Source organism: Rhincodon typus, chromosome 12 (assembly GCF_021869965.1).
Source record: "Rhincodon typus isolate 14 chromosome 12, sRhiTyp1.1, whole genome shotgun sequence".
In the NCBI taxonomy this organism is placed as follows: Eukaryota; Metazoa; Chordata; class Chondrichthyes; order Orectolobiformes; family Rhincodontidae; genus Rhincodon; species Rhincodon typus.
Window position 1 is genome coordinate 52743321 of NC_063343.1, and position 18190 is coordinate 52761510.

The 18190-nt window shown below is 41.1% G+C and overlaps 1 protein-coding gene across 1 annotated transcript in view; it reads left to right on the forward strand.

Moving 5' to 3' along the window:
- The first annotated feature begins 6406 nt into the window (after nucleotides 1–6406).
- Nucleotides 6407–18190, forward strand: part of si:dkeyp-23e4.3 (rho GTPase-activating protein 7) — a 158173-nt gene continuing 146389 nt past the window's right edge. Inside the window, exon 1 of the mRNA XM_048603460.1 lies at nucleotides 6407–6745. Within this exon, the coding sequence (XP_048459417.1) occupies nucleotides 6631–6745 (115 nt within the window). The 5' untranslated portion in view covers nucleotides 6407–6630. The remainder of the gene's footprint in view (nucleotides 6746–18190) is intronic.

Below are 18190 nucleotides of genomic sequence, written 5' to 3' on the forward strand. Positions count from 1 at the left end.
AAATGTCCCAGCAGTAATTCCCATGGTATAATTCCTGTGGCTAGTCACAGGTTTCCAATCACAAAAAATAACTCCCAACCATTACCCTTTTCCTCCTATTTGTAAGCCAATTTTGTATCCAGTTTGCCAACTTACCCTGAATCCCATGGACTCTTACCTTTTGGACCACCTTCCATGCGGGACCTTGTCAAAGGCCTGACTAAAGTCTATGTAAACTATATCAACTGCACTACTTACCAATATATTTAGTCGCCTTTTTAAAAAAACTCAGTTAAATCAGTCAGACAGAATCTCCCACTGACATCTGACTAAATGGTCTGGCTTATCCCTGCTGCCCCTCTCGAACAAAGGAACCACATTATCTATCCTCCCATCATCTGGCACTTCATCTGTAGCCAGCAAAGTATTAAATGTATTTGAACCCAGCAATCTCCTCTTTTGCCTCACATAGCAGTCATTGCCCCTGGGGAATTTATGTACCTGTGTGTCCATAAAAACATCTAATAATTCCTTCTTATTAATCATGATATATTCTAGAACTTCATCATCCCAACTGAAATCCCCAGTTACAATGTCTTTCTCCTCTGTGAATATAGATGAGATGTATTCATTTACAACTTCATCCTTGTCCACTGGCTCCACGCACAGGTTGCCCATCTGGTCTCTAATGGGTCCAACTCTTTCCCTCTTACTCAAAATATATTTCTAAAAAGCCTTGGGGTTTTCCTTGATCCCATCAGCTAAAGATGTTTCTTGGCCCCTTTTTGCCCGCTTAATTTCATATTTAAGCAGCCTCCTGCATTGTTTATACTTTTGAAGGACTTCCTCTGTTTTTAATGCATTGTGCCTGACATATGCTTTCTCCTTTTTTAATCACACTCTCAATATCCCTTGACATCTAGTGTTCCCTGAACGTACTGCTCCTGCCCTTAAGAGGAACACACTGGCACTGAATTCTCAGGACCATTATTATTTATTACAACTACAATTATACTGTTTTTAAAAGACTCCAACTTTCCAAACATAGACATACCTGCGAGTAGATGTTCCCAGTTTATGTTTGCCAGATCCTGTTTGATGATAATGAAATTGGTCTTTCCCCTATTTACACATTTAACTTCTGTATTGTCCTCATCCCTTTCCATAATGACATTGAGACTTAGAGTTATGGTTACTATCCCCAAAATGCTCGCCCACTGAAACGTTAACCACCTGACCGGCTTCATTCCCTAAGATTAGGTCAAGTACTACCTCATCTCTAGTAGGACTATCTACATACTGGCCCAAAAAGCTCCTCTGGATGCACTTTAAAAACCCTGTTTAATCCTTTCACACTAAGGCAATCCCAGTTCGATAAGCCTGTTTCTCTCACACCTTCTGTGATTTGCCCACATACCTGCTCCTCTCTCCCCCTCTGACTACTAGGGTGCCAGTAGTACAATCCCAGTATGTAATTGTGCCTTTTTTATTTCTGAGATCTACTCAAATGGCCTGACTTGAAGACTCTGCTAGGACTTCCTGCCTGATTACTGCAGTGATGGTTTCATATATCAATAGTACAATGCCCCCGTCTCTCTTATTTCCCCCCATCACACCTGAACCTTCTATACCCTGAAATTTTGAGCTGCCAGTCCTGTCCTTCCTTCAACAATGACTCAGTATTTGCAATAATATCATATTCCCACATGTGGATCAATGTTCTGAGTTCAAATGCCTTTTCAGTCAAGCTCCTTGCATTGAAATAGCTTTCTAGATCTTCCATGTACCTTATTCTGCCCATGCTTTCTCCACCTTATTGGACTGTTCTAGTATTCCTCCTATATCTGATTGGACCTTGCTCCCAACTTTACATCTACCCTGTGCCCATTCCCGTCAGATCAATTTAAAACCTCCCTAACAGCATGAGAAAACCTCCCAGCAAGATATTGGATCCATTCCAGATGATGTATAACCTGAAACTCCAGGTTTACTGGAAAGAAAATTGCAGCTCATATATATTACAGCCTTATATTTTGCTCCCCAGCCAATAAAGGCAAGCATCCTGAATGGCTTCTTCACCACCTTATCTACCTGTGCTGACACCTTCAGGGATCTGTGAACTTGTGAACCTGTGTCCCTTTGATTCCTCCAACTGGGAAATGCCAGACTGCCCGAGGGGCCCGGTGAAGCCCAATCTTCAGCCAGTGAGAAACAGGATGCACACACCACACCACAGCTTCGGGCAACTGGGAGCTGCGACACTCTGACAGCCCCTCTGTCTGACTCAGAATTGGACCTTCCATTCCAAACCCGACGACACCAGAGCAGGGCAATCCCTCCAGGGAGGAACAGGGCAGCTACCTCAGTGCAGAAAGTGTTCAACAGTTTGCCCACACCACGGGGATGCAGGGACTCCCTCAGTGACAAGTCTGTGGGTAAATGGACATTGGGTAACTCTATAAACATTTAAAATGGGTTTTAAAATTGCTAGTATTAATGTGGAGAGCGTTAAATCTACTAAATGGTGTGTTTTGACATTGGTTTACCTGGCCAACATCAAAGCAGACCTCCTGTTTCTGCAGGAGCGTGGGATACCGCACCTCAGCAGCGACAGAAGATGTTCGAGCTTATGGGCCCATGGGCCTTCAATTTGTTTGAGGGAAACAATAGTCATTCCTCTGGTCTGGATATTCTGCTGCGAGGAGGCAACTCCACCATCACCGAGGTTAAAGGGGTGGTGGGCAGGTGCCTCCTCATAGCAGACGTTACATACAGGAATACTCCCTTGAGACTAATTACCGTGTACGCCCCTGTGGTACAGAGTGAGGGGCTGTCCATCCTGCAGCAGCTCCCACTGCTTCTGGCGACGTCCAGGCCGGTCATTTGACCAGAGACTTCAACTACATCATCTGCTCAAGGGTTGATTTCCTGTTTGGGTCCTCGCGTTCTCAGTTAGATCCATCAATGTCAAGCTGTTTTTTTCTCTGACTAGTGCCTCCTGTTGGCCAACTGTCACATACAGTCTGACAACCAACAGGCTGGCAAGGGAACATGGAAGCTAAACGTTAAATTGTTGACCCCAGAAAACATTGAGGGTCTCAAAAGGGTTTTGTGGATACTCCAATGTTTTGTGTGTTTACTTGATATGCAACTGTGCAGAACAGGACTGTTTTTATGTCAATGTTTAAATACAAAGGGATCTTATACTGATCAAAGTATACTTTTGAAATAAACATGTCCCTTTGTTTCTCAACACTTCCTAAGGACCTACCATTCATTGTATATGTGCTTCCTGTACTAGATCATCCAAGATGCATCAGCTGGTGGTGGCGGGAGAGAATGCTGAGTCCACCATTGGCAAAGGCATTGATTAAGAAAGCAGCTCTAGCCTTTGTTGCTTATGTCAAGATGTATCTTGTTCTGATTTATTTATTTCCTTTCTGAATTCCCTATCTTTGGTCTTTCCTCTTTTGATATGATTACAGCCCAAAGCCATTACCTGAGAGAAAGAATAATTTTTTCCCAGGCCTCTACAAATTCCACCTGGAACTGGGAATCAAAAAATGTGCAACAATAGGTTGAATGGCTTTCCTTATTAGATTCCATTTGTTCCCTTCCTTCCAATCTAAGACATGGCTACCTGAACTTCAATAATGGCAAATCAAGTTGGGGAACATCTTATTGGAACAAAAATAAAAACAGAATTTGCTGGAAAAGCTCAGCAGGTCTGGTAACATCTGTGAAGAGAAACCAGAGTTAATGTTTTGTGTCTGGTGGCCCTTCCTCAGAACTGAGATCTTTTATTGGAATCCTACCTGTCAGCTAGCATCATACAATACATTGATTATCAATATTTTTTCCTTTATTAATTTACAGGATAAGGGCATCTCTGGCTAGGCAGCATTTATTGCCCTTCCCTAATTACCCAGGGGCAGTTGAGAGTCAACCACATTGCTGTGGGTTTGGAGTCACATGTAGGCCAGACCAGATAAGGATGAGAGTTTCCTTCCCTAAAGGGCATTAATGAACCAGATGGGTTTTTCCTGACAATTGATTCATGGTCATTATTAGATTCTTACTTCCAGATATTTATTGAATTCAATTACAAATTCCACCATCTGCTGTGGAGGGGATTTGAACCCAAGTCCCAGAATGTTATCGTCCAATAATAATACCACTAGGCCATCGCCTCCCCAATGAAGATTGTCCATTGACTTCTTCTTATCCCAGCTGTTTTGGATGAGGCTCCTTAGAGTGAAAGGAAAATCCTGCCTCATTTGCACACTGTGCCGGAAGACTAGCAAAACCAGGAGACGCTTAAACAAAAATAGAAGTTGCTAGAAAAGGTCAGCATCTGTGAAGAGAAATCAGAGTTAACGTTTTGGGTCCAGTGACCCTTTCAGAGGACTGATGGTAGCTAGGAAAATGTGGGTTTTAATGCAGAAGATAGGTTAGGGGGCATGGGGGGGTGGGTGTTGGGAGGAGGAAACAATAGGTGGGGATAGAGCCCAAAGAAAAAGAAAAAATACAGTTGGACAGACAAACAAGTGGATAACTGGCTGGGAGGGTGAATAGCTGTTAATGGAGACTGTTAATGACTAACAATAGGTAGTGTGTAATGGCAGACTATGTGATAACACGGCCTGGTGTGTGGAGTAGGGGGTAGGAGAACCTTACATTGAAAAAAAATGAGAGAAAATTAGCTGGCATTAGACTTCAAAACGCCAATGAAATTTACGAAATTCTAGTAAACAGTTAATACACATCTGTCAATGATACAAGAACCAGACGTTGGGCATCGGTGCCAGTATTTTACAGCCAGAGAGTGACTGCAGACAACAGAACACTTACCAGGAGGCATCACAAGCACTGGTCACTCCAGGAATGAGAAAATCCAGCAGTTGGGAGGTGGCAGCTAGCATTTTATGCAATTCCCTGACGCACATATGTGTCTAAGGTATTATTACCCTTTATAAGTTACGTTGCATGGGATCCTTTCTCCAGGGAAACAGGGACACCTAGTTTACTGTCTTAACATGCTTCTATCAATACCGAGGATTTGTGCATCCTCCTACAAAGACTCATGAATTATGATTTGTTCGCTCTGAAACATAGGTTGCAACATGTTGGGGTTTGGTGGGGAAGGGCTTTCAAAATCATGGTCATGGTGGACATCTCAGGATGCCTACATTCCCCAGGGGTCCATAGTTTATCTTCAAATGTATTCTAGGAATGCTTCTGTTTTATATCCTTTAATGACAAGAATGTGGCTTTGAGTTCATCTTTTGCTCTTGCCGAGAGCAGTTTGGGGATGTACCGGGGGGAGGTGAGGTTATCAGGGGGATTCATTCAGATACTGTTTATGGCTTTGTAGAATCCAAATGGGCCATGTTCCTTATCATGAGACGCTTTCCATATGATTAAGCCCTACGCCGTTTGTACTCAAACACAAATTTTGGGCCGAAAGTGCAGAAGGAATGTTATACTGACAGAGATACCATCATTTGAATATAATAAATTGTGCCACCTGTCAGCCATTTGATAAAAGCAAAGTACTGCAGATGCTGGAAATTTGAAATAAAATCAGAAAACTCAGCAAGTCTGGCAGCATCTGTGGAGGGAGTTAACATTTTCAGTCCAATATGACTATTCTTCAGAATGTTTTTACCCTCTCAAGTGGAAGTAAAAGATCCCAAGTGACGATTCTGAAGCCAAATAGTGGAATTCTCATTATACTTTGCGCAAGATTTATTGTCAACTAAAATAAGTTATTTGGACATTATTTCATTAGTGTTTCTGGGAGCTTGCCATGTGTAACTTGGCTGCCCCAATTCCCACATTTCAACATTGACTGCATTTTAAAAGCATTTGATTTGCTGCAAAGAATTTTTAGGACATCCGGAGGCTGTGAAAGGTGCCATATAAATGCATGTTTTTCTTTCTTTTAACAACAGATGTTGCAATGTCTTATAGAAATAAAAGCTGGCAAAAATAAACTCTTTAAAGGAAAATTAAGTTGTAAAGCAGAATGGCTTTTGACTGTGTAGGTTTTGAATATGTCTTCTTCCTCCAGTGTCACATTATCAAAATAATGCTACCTCTACTACAGAAATTATGGTAACTATGAACTCATTTTTGTATTTAAAAAAAATACTAAAATGGGTCAGCTGTGTAAAAAGCAGAACTCCTGTCCTATGTCAATGTAGTACTTTATGAAAAACTGTTTGAAATCATTCTAAGACTTATTAAAATCCTGCTTGTGCAAATGTTTGTCTTTTGTAACTTTTCTTCTTGAAATGCAAGTGTATAGTAAGTGGCAGCTGTGTTGCAAGACTGTGTTTAGCTGTGAGAGGAGAGGAGGGGGCACCCCAATGGATTGCTGTTTCCTTTCCAGTCTGGCCTGACCCCAAGGCACTGGAGGGGAGGTTTCTGCAGAAGGGTGTCAGCAGATTACTAACAACTTCTTTCCACATCAGGAAATGGTTTGACCCAGGCTGTTTGTTCCAAACTGGCTCTTTTTTGCAAGCTGCAGATTCTGTATCTGGTGGTGTCTTAGTGGAGTTTCTCTCTCTCGTTCTCTATCATCCAGATTGTTAATGGAACAGAAACACTTTCTGAGCCGGGGGAATTCAGCAGTGTGACAAGCAAGGAATGGCTCATCATTCCAAATCTCCGTTAAGACGCTCCTTCAGCGAACATATTAAAGATTCGACCAACAAAGCATGGAATATAATCTGGAAAAATACAAGGGAGAAAAGACTTTCAGGTCAGTGCATCTTTTTGTTCTATTCCTAGTGTTCTATGCCTGATCTATAAGCTCATTGTTCACTATCAAGCAGTAACATTGATTATATTACAGATTGTATTATGTTCAAGTTTCAGCTCAATTCCTAATTCTGACTAAATAAATAAGAAAATTGAGTGAGCATGTTAGCTCAGTAACTACTTCCCTGCTTTATCATTGGTATCTTCAATGTATTGAAAGCTTCTCTGAGAAAAGAACCTGCAAAGAAAACCTTCCTAGGGCTTTCACTTATATTATTGAATGTCAAGGGATAGTAAAGTCACTGGATGTGCATGAGTCAAACATTGAAGGCTCATGATGTGCAGTCAACATTCAGGTGACATTTCTGCATCTGTATGTTGGAGCACGGTGTCAGCTGATCTTGACAACCACAAGAAAGGGTAAAAGGAGGAGGTAGAGTCTAAACTTGTCAGTTTGCTAACCTGCACATGAAGATTTACTCACCCCCACAAGTTGAATCTTAAATGTTCAGAATGTATGGGCGATTACAAATCCCTCCCAACCCCAGTACTTTCAGTTTTCCTTCTCTTCCTCCTATAAACAAAACCGAGACTGGTACCCATGGCAAATGTTTTACAGTTTTTTTTAATTCCCTTTATGTTCCACATAAACTGGGCCAAATAAACTATTTGCTCCAAAACTCATTTCTGAGAAATTGTCAGTCCACTAGCTTTTAACTTTGAGTATTATTATTTGAATGTGGACATGACTAAAATCAACACAGTATGAATGAATATTTGTGCTTCAATAAAAGCATCATCCATTTCTGAGATATTTTATTGTAGTAAGAATGATTCAGTGAGTTTATCCAGTGAGCACAGACAAGAATATTCCAGGTTCAATTCAAGATTATTTTTATATCCAGAAGTGCTCTTATACACAATGGAACAGTATTTACTCCCCATCACCAAACCACCCATGGTATTTTCTTTCTTCTTTTAACCACCAGCAGTAAATCACCTGTGTTTCCAATTGAATAATTTATGTGCAAAGCCCATTAAGAGGATTGGTTTGTTCAGTTGGCTGGACAGCTAGTTTGCAATATAGAGTGATGCCAACAATGTGGGTTCGATTCCCACACTGGCTAACATTATCATAAAGGGTTCTCCTTTGCAAACCTCTCCCTTGCCCAAGGCATAGAGACCCTCAGGTTAAACTGCTACCAGTTGTCTCTGTCTAATGGGAGAGTGCTGATATCAAACAACAAAGCCCATTAAGAGCAATGCAAGCCATCAAAGATGAGGCAGCACAGTGGCTCAGTGGTTAGCATTGCTGCCTCACAGCGCCAGGGACCTGGGTTCAATTCCACCCGCAGGTAACTGTGTGGAGTTTGCACAACCTTCCTGTGTCTGCTCTGGTTTCCTCCCACAGTCCAAAGATGTGCAGGTTAGGTGGCTTGGTCATGCTAAATTGTGCAGAGTGTCCAGGGATATGCCACCAAGATGGATTAGCCATGGGAAACATGAGGTTAGACGGATAGGGTAGGGGGTTTAGGTCTGGGAGGGATGATTTTCAGGGACTCGACAGGCCAAATGGCCTGTTTCCACACTGTTGGGATTCTATGTGAGGGAGATGTAGGAAGGGGATAAAATGAAACTGGAGTTTTGAAGGGTCAATTTAAAACCTGTGCTGTTAATTGATCTCAATCAGGTGAGAATAGGAACATTATAACTGCCTCAGTGCCTTCAGTTAGTTATGCAGTAATAGCTGATGGAAATACATTATGTGGTCATCAGGTAAGGGTAGGATCAGACTTGGGTCTGTTAATGCCCATGGGCCAATAGAAATCTGATCTATACTGTCATATCTCCCCCATTAAGAATAACCACTATAGAAAGGTGCCAGTGAAACCCTACAGCAAGAGGCAATGTCTTACATGGGTGAACATATCACTGATACCCACACAGAAAGATGCCACAATTTAAAAAAAAGTGAAATCACCAGGTCATCTACTTTTGAAGGTGTTGGAAAATGGAGGGTCTGTTGGCCAGGATTCAGGTAAACCTTTACTCTTGTTTAAATACTATCATACATCCAGCAGTGCACACAGAGAGGCTGAACGTCGTACCACAAAGCTGGCATCTCCAGCAGTGCAGCAGTCCCTTTGCAATGGACTAAAATGTAAGCTTAGGTTATGAGCTCAAATCTGTCCTGGAACTTATAGAATATATAAATTGATTTCTGGGAATCAATTATGGGCTGTATTCCAACCAAGATATTCAGTCTGTTTATGTATTAAAAAAAAAATTACCCAGAACTGCTGCCTAATTGAGAAATTCGGATGGTTTCTATGTATAATGACATGTATGTAGGAGTGAGTAACAGGCTGTAATGTAATTACAGTGTTCCAATAATATTATAAAAAATGGAGACAGTGCAGGAGGGATGCACGGTCATTCTCGGAATCTTTCAAATTAGATCGCTGCTTTCAGTTCCTGGCAGAACTGCATATCTTTTCAGATTCAGACAGATATCTCATTTTTGAGTATGAAGGTACATCTATGCAATTCAGGACATTATACAGAAAGCCCAGCAGTGTTTTATTTCAGTTTTTTAAATAGCTAATTACAGCAATATTTTATGTCAGAAATACATTTTGTAGAAGTGTGATTACTTTCTAGTTTAGTGCAGTTACATAGTATATTGGAGCAGTGCCACATGTGAACTGTACTCAGGCCCAGATGCGTAAATTCCCTCAGTCAGATATCAATCTTCATCATGCTGTTGTGGGAAGGTGCCAAATAGAGGTCAGGAGTTTCTTTCTTCACAGAGGGATGGAGACAATCTATATTTATATAAAGCCTTTGAAGTGGTAAAACATCTCATGGTGCTTAAAGAAGGAAACGTTCAGATACTGAGCCTTTGCAGATGGATTAGAAGACGTGACTGAAGATTTGATCAAAGCCATGCATTTTGAGAAGGTTTTCAAAGGAGACAGGAGATAGAAAGGCAGCGGAATTTGAAGAGGGAGTTGCAAAGATTACAGCAGAGGAACCTGAAGTTTCTGCCACTGAGTGGAAGTAGTGAGTGAAATGCGTAGGTCGTTAGCATGAAAGCACTGAAGGGCATCAGATAACATTTAAGGCTAATGTATCTTGCGGTGGCATGTGATACTATCCATAAAATTATACATGTTTACTAGGCTTTTAAATGTTACACATTGCGGAAGAGGAGTTAATGCTGAACAAGGGTCACTGGACCCAAAACATTAGCTCTGATTTCTCTCCACAGATGCTGCCAGACCTGCTAAATTTTCCCAGCAATTTCTGTGGCTGTTACCCTGCTGCTTTCCCCTCCAGAGGCTGTGCAGCAGCTGATGGTGGCTGCATTTGTTGTTGTTAAAGATAGAGTTATTTTTCCTGTCTTCTGCAGCAGTTCCTTTACAATTGCAGAATAGCAAGAAAAACTGCTGGATTGACCTGTACTATGCCTCCTCAGCTTACAGCAGATCTGTGAGAACAGTCTCAGTCAGAGAAAATACACACAGTCTTAAAGGGATACCACACTCCTGATATCCTTGCACACTAAACACCTTACAGAGAACAGTGCCACACCTGGCCGGGCCTCAGGAGGTATGCATTTTATTTGATTCTGCATTGTTACATTTCTTCAGAGGAAAGCTGTTGCCACCAGCCTCCCAGGAGAATGGAAGCACATATCTTTGTGGAATTACTTTGAAGCCTGACAATACCTATTCTCATGCACAGTAGTAATACTGATCTCATGACATCAGGTTAAAGTCCAACAGGTTTATTTGAAAACACAAGTGTGGTAGATCAGTGATATATTTCGTGAGAGACAGCATTTGAAGATGCATTCACTGACCTAAATGTGGCCTTCAAATGAAGCAGTTGCCGGAAGCCTGCCCCCAGCACACAAACCTACCACAGGAGCCTGTTCCTAGGTAACCTTGTCTTTTGTGTAAGGAATTAGCAGCTGCAGTGTTATGGCTTACAGTCTTATAGATTGTGTGCCTTGGCCAAAAGTGAAGATGAGATTTTTATTGTATGCACCTTGCCCCATGGACTCTTGTCGACCTCCTCCATTGTGGCATAATGTATTCTCAATCAGTCTATCATGAGACAAGGTCAAAATTAGATGGTCTTAGAAATGTTGTCATTCTGAATGACCATGAACTCACTAAAGTAGATAGACAGCATAGTGTAATCACTGGACTTTCATGATAATGGATTAGCCTTTAGGAGGCCTTACATTTCCATGCTGAACTCTGAGATAGTAAGAACCGTCAATGCTGGAGTCAGAGATAACACAGTGTGGAGCTGGAGGAACACAGCAGGCCAGGCAGCATCAGAGAAGCAGGAAAGCTGACGTTTTGGGTCGGGACCCTTCTCCCTTTCCAAAAATAGTTACTTATTCCTCCGACATCACTTTGTTGATAGCTAAACATTTTTGAGCAGTTGAATTTAGCATCAATGTGGTGAGCCTAAGACTTTGTGTTCAATAAAGTGACTTGCATTCTCTGCCTGTGTCCCCCAAAACAATCCCATTATGGTTATGTCAAATTTCCTGTGGTCCCAGTGACCTTTCATCCTCTCCTTTTTTTGATTGAGCCCCTTTACATCACCATTAATGTGCCCATTTAAACCAGGTGCCCCTGACTATCAAGGTATTGATGACACTTCTGATCCTGCACTCTCCTAGATCAAGGCCATGAATTATCTTGATGATATCCTAAGAAAATACATTTGCCATCATGGGAAGAACTTAATTGAGGAAGTTTATCTCAATGAAGAGAATCTGATATTTAAACTCTCATCCACTTAACTCATAACATTTGCAATTATTCTCACCTCCACAGGCAGAAGGAAGTTGTGCCCTTGCACTTTCACAAGCTGTACTTCAAAACTTCCCACATTGCTTAACATTTGTTATTATTAAAAATGCTAAAGCCTAGAATTATGTTATGTCTGATTTAATAAAGGAGAATTGAATTACTCATCTGCTTTCTAGCCTAATGCATCCACACTTCAACTGAAGATGTTGACTTCCATTGCCAGTGCAATTTTGGATTGAGTAGAAAATTCAAAATTTGAATCGCTTTATGAAGAAAATGTACAGCCTAAAATGCCAGCAAATTTCAATTTCATTTGTTTTCTTTTGACTTACCACAGTCTACCCACAGCTGTTGCATTTTGAAATGAATTGTCAGTGGAAACAGTACAAAAATGCGGTTTGTTTATTAGTTTAGCCAATGATCACAGATCGCATATCCAGCAATGCTAAGAATATCACATCACTCATGTGGCCACATGACTCCTCAAATCTGCCCCAAAATTCAATAAAACCGTGGTTGATCTTTGATCACAGCTCCATTTTGCCCCCCGAGTCCCTTTGATTCTCGTAGAGTCCAAAAATCTATCTACCTCAGTCTTGAATATACTCAACAATTGAACATCCACTAGCCTCTTGAACATCCACTAGCCTCCACTAGTTTAAAGATTCTCAATGCCCCAAATGAAAAATATTGTTTAAATTTCAGTCTTTAATGATTAATCCCTTATCCCCAGACTGCATCCTTATGTTTCAGACTCTTCAGCTAGGAAAAAGAAACTTGCAACAGCTACCCTGTCAAATCCTTTGGAATCTGCTGATATGCAATGAGATCACGTCTCGCTTCTCTAAAACGTCCACAAATTATAGGTTCAAACTATGTCATTACAGGAATCGAACTGAATCTTCAATGTACTGCCTCCCTGTCAAGCACATCTTTCCTTGGATGAGGAAATTGTGCACATTACTCCAGATGTGATCTTACCAAAGTTCTGTACAATTGTAGCAAGACGTCTTTACTCTGGTATTTCAACACCCTTGCCCTGAAGGCCAACATGCTATTTGCCTTCCTAACTGCACCAGTATGTTAACTTTTTGTAATTCTTTATGAGGATAGCCAAGTCACTCCGAAAGTCAGCATAGAAGTTTCTCACCATACAATATATTATGCACTTCTGTTCTTCCTTATAAAATGAACAATCGTACATTTCCACGCATAACATTCCAGTTGAAATAAAAATAAAAACAGAAAATTCAGGCAATACTCAGCAAGTCAGATTGCAACTGCAGTCTGAGAATTTGAGTTAATGTTTCAGATCAATGACCTTCATTAGGTCTGCATGTATGAGATCCAGACTTTGTCACTTTAATTCTCTGACTGACTCCCACTCTGATCTCTCTAACCACACAGTTCAGATGAAGCTCAATAGAAGCCATCTCAAATTTTTAATAAGGCATTTTTTCAATACAGGACTCAATACAGAGTTCGCTAACTCCAGACCACAATCGCTCCTCACATTTATTTGATAACAATTATTGCTAACAATGATGCTATTACCATTCATGTCTCTTCGAGATCCATGTTTTGTTCTCATTGCCTTCAACCATCCCTGACCTGTCTTTCCATATTATAGTGACTGAAGAAGTTATCAGGCAGCCACCTGCCCTTGGCATTAAACCTCATTCTGCACAGCCGTATATTACATTTAACAGAGAAAGGGAGAGGCAAGATGGCTGATAAAAATCTCCACAGAGGCCAGTATCCCATCACAAAGTCACCCTTTATTTACACGTGGAGAGTCCTTGACACAGATGCAGCTTCCTCAGAGCCAGTTCTCAGAGTGAACAGGATGTCAGCCAGGGCTCCCTGATTGGAGCGGATTAACAAACACATTCAGGGAACTCATATTCTGTGAGGTCCACCTGGCTGACCTCGTTACAATCATGACATCCCTTCCCTTCTGAGTCCAACAACATAGTCCAATCCTTTATTTTGTAGCTCCTCCTGATGCATTTTAGCACCAGGTCAGGTTCCTCCAACTTTGCCTCTGATACGGGTAGCATCGAGCACACAGTAGCTCGCCTCTCACACCCAGAGTGTTTCAGAAGAAATTCATTCTCTTCTTCAGGCGGCAAAGGCGTCAAGGCAGCGAAATTGGCTGTGTCCATCTTAGATTCCAAGGTCTCTGCAAAGCTTGACAGAAACGGGGAACCCATTGGATTCCAGAACAGTTGGAAAAGCTGTCAAGGAGTCGGGCATGTTTTGCTCCCACACCATTTGCGAGTTTGTACCTTTGATGTGGACCACTTGCTTGTTCAGGACCATCGCACCCACTCAAGCTTTACACCTTACTGGACCTGAGCTTGTGTCGACCTAGCCTCATACCCATACAGGGCCATTTCTGTGGGTCCTATACCAAACTTCATCACCTGAAGTAAACTGTCTCTCTCTCACCTAGCGGAGTCATGTGTCCAGCATTGGTATTCCTGATGTCATTTCATCCTCTCCTCCACACACTCCCCAACACATACACACACAACAACCACCTCCCCCCCACATCCATGAAGATCAGATTTAACCTGGTGTGGAGTCTTTGCCTCATTATCAACTCTGCTGGAGCTATCCCTGTAGTTGCATGAGTGATTCTATACTGAAATATGAACTAGGATAGTCTGGTATCTAGTGATGCTGTAGGATGTATCTTTAAGTCTGCCTTCAAAGCTTGGACTGCTCTTTCTGCCAGACCATTGGATGATGGATGGTATGGAGCTGTCCTGATATGATGAATACCATTTGACTTTAGGAAATACTCAAATTCCCTGGTAAAGGATGTCCCATTGTCCGTGACCAATAAATCTGGGAATCAATGTATTGCAAAAGATGCGCGCAGTTTTTCTATTGTCATTCCCGCGTTTGACAAATGAACTCTATGCATGTCCAGCCACTTTGAGTGGGTATCCATAATGACTAACGAAATTGAGCTCATGAAGGGACCTGCATAATCAACATGTAACTGAGACAAGGATTTACCCAGCCATTCGCATGAATGTAGGACATTCATGAAAGTCCACAAGTTGTCAGGAGAATTAGTTGTTGCTTTTCATCTGCCACAATGTCACTTGCCCAGGAAAATTAATGCATTCTTTCCACAAACTGCACCCAGTCTTCAATGGCAGGATCGAACAAGTCAAGCTTCCTAAATAACGGCATAAGGCCAGAAATGCTTACCCCAATTCAAAGACTACTGTAGCAAGCAAATTTCTTCAGGAGTGCGCTTTTCTCTCATCACCACTGAAATAACTCGACAGAGACTGGTATCCTATCACCAAGTCACCCTTTATTTACAGATGATCTTCCTCTTGGACTGGCTCTTGGACAATTTGAATGACCAGCAGCTCTCTAGAGCAGGACTTCCTTCCAAATGGGGTGGAACTCTCACTCTGTCTCAACTAAGGCTGCTCTCAGAGTATTGTCACTGCAGGGCAGATGGAAACTGAGTTAGTGGGCTCAACACCAATGTTTCCATGGGAGTGGGAAATATGTCTCCTTGTAAAATTAATTCTGTTTTTTGCTCCATTGATGCTGCCAAACCCATTGAGCAATTCCAGCATCATCTTGTTTTTAAGGAAAAGCAATAAGTTAATATTGGGGTTGGGAAGACTCTATTTCCACATGGACTTTCCAACTGGTTTTCCATAACTTTGGCAGAAAAATCACAGAAACATGCAAAAAGAGGCGTAAAGACTACTTGTGTCAACTTTCCAGAGTGTCTGTGTCTCTTCCATTGGAGTTATGCCAAATGTGTCAGAGATTATGAGAATTCGTCCCCTTCCCTTGTCTCCCTCAAATGATTCCTGAGAACTCAGTCAGTTTTTACAAAAGACCTATGCCAATGTCTTTTCTTTTTAATTCACATCCACCAATGGATCTTTTGTCCATTTCTCGTGTTTTCAGGTGAAGTGGAAAGCAGGAGGTGCTTGAGAGGTTTCAAGAGCGAGAAATTTTGTCCCCAACTTTAATGGGATGCAATCTTGCTGAGTGCTAATACAGAAAAGATTCTTGTTCAAATTTAAGCTCCAGTATGTTGGCTCCCCCAATGCAGAAAAAGGTCACATTCAACCATTTCCAGATGGTTGGGAATGTCCCAAAGTTAAAGATAGCCAGGGCAAGACTGAGGTGGGGGGAGAAACAGCATCCTCCATTCTTTTATTTGTTTTGGGATATTTGATCCTAGAGTTGATGGAAGAGTGTTGATATGGTCATTATTCTAATGAAGTAGTTTCTGACATTCTCTGTTTTAAATATTTAAAAAAAGAAATGAATGTTCTGAAAGAAATGCAATTCATACAGTTAAGTCATGGAAAATTCATATTAAACTATCTTGTAACAATCGATGTTGGAAGTTATCTCCAGGATGTAGCGTAATGATAACTCAGAACAATAAAACAGGGATACGTTATGGATTAAAAAGATATAAACAGAATTCAACTGCTAAACAACTACTCAGCGAGAGATAGTAAGAACTGCAGGTGCTAGAGTCAGAGATAACACAGTGTTGAGCTGGAGGAACACAGCAGGCCAGGCAGCATCAGAAGAGCAGGAAAGTTGACATTTCGAGCCGGGACCCTTCTCGAAACTTGTGTTATAAAAGTATTCAGTGCACCAGTTTTAAGATTCCATCCAAATGTTCCAGAATTTTACTCGTTCTTTAAATTTGTCAGGTTATTCATTCTTCACAGCCCTGCCTTCTGGTTCAGCACAGCCAGCATTAAAAAGGCAATTTATTTAGTGACTGAGAGATCAGTTAGATAAGAAAGCATCATTATTTTCAAGCCAAGGCAAACAACTGGGTATTTTTGCAATGAGAGTAGTTTTCATCAGAGTCTGTCATTTTGCACACAATACAAGAATGTTTGATGAAGGTTGTCCCCCTGTAAAGTGCCTTCCTTCACCTGGCAATTCTCATTTGCATTCCGAGTGATGTTGCTGCTCTGCTTCACTCCTTCATTCTCAGCAAAAACCTTTAATATTCAATTGGATCCTTAATATCTAAAAGTTTTATTGAGAATCTGCCCACGCCAACCATTATCTGTTTGTACTTCTTTTTGGGCTGATACATTAGGATGCATTGACTTGAGCACAGAAATGAATAGTTGTGTAGTTTCAGATACTCCACTTTGAAAGGAAAGATGAGGCATTGGAGGGTTGATCGGGATCTGCTGTCACCTGATAAGGGGACAGTTCATTATAGTGGTGGCATTAATAATGCCTGCAACAATGATTGGAGTGAGCCTTAAGTGGAACTTTCAGTAAAAAATTGATAAATTGGAAAACAAACTAGCATTGCTGGAAATCAACAACATAACCAGAAAATATTGGGAAGAAGAAACAAGTCAGTCAGCTCCACCATAAGAAAAGACACACTATGATATTTTGAGCGAGTAACCCTTTCCTGAACTGGTCTGATGAATGATCAAAAGCTCAAAACACCATAATCTATCCTTTCTCATTGTAAGTGCTCACAACTTTGTTGCACTATTCCAATGGAATTAAAAACTTTCCCTCAAAAGTAGCCAATTTTATGCTGGTATAAAACATTTACTATGTGTCAGATAAAACATCCATTATCATTTCTGATAATGTAGTAACTTTCAAAGATTCTTCTAAAGGTCAGAAACTCAGCCAATCATCACTGTACATTAGCTGCATTATACTTTGGACTGAAATAAATGCATTTCTAAGGTATATTTCAATAAGATTTTTCAATAACAAGGTGTTCTTTTCCTTGGGAAATTTGCCAACATTAAAGGTGTTATACGAATGGTTTTCATGAGAAATTAAGTTTTAACTTGTAAAGTATAAAGAAGTTTGAATAATCAAGGCTAATTCAATGAAAAATGCAGGAGAATATGCTAGGAGCCATATCAGGCATACCTAAAAATGAGTTCTGAGGAAGAGTCACTGAAACCGAAACATTATCTCTGATTTTTTCTTCACAGATGCTGCCAGACCTGCTGAGGTTTTCCAGCAACTTCTGTTTTTATACCTAAAAATAAGGTGTCTACCTGCTGAAGCTCCAACGCAGGGCTACATGTATGCAAAACAATGGAAGCAGCATACAAATAGATCCTGCTAAATGAACCCACAACCAAAGAATTAGATCTAAACTCAGTTACCCTGCCATATACAGCCATAAATGGTGGTAGACAATTAAATAACTAACACGAAATGCAATCTCCACAAATATCCCCATCCTCAATGATGAGGGAGGCCAGCACAAGACAAGGTTGAAGTAGTTGAATTCATCTTCAAGCTGAAGTGCTGAATGAAGTTGATGATTATCAGATCAGGTCCCTAGGTCCTGATGGATTTCATCTTAGGATCTTAAACAATGTAGCTAGTGAGATAGTGAATGCAGAGATAGTAGGAACTGCAGATGCTGGAGAATCTGAGATAACAAAGTGTAGAGCTGGATGAACACAGCAGGCCAAGCAGCATCAGAGGAGCAGGAAGGCTGACGTTTCAGGCCTAGACCCTTCTTCAGAAAATAGGGTTAGGGTTAGGGTTAGGCTTCTGAAGAAGGGTCGAGGCCCGAAATGTCAGCCTTCCTGCTC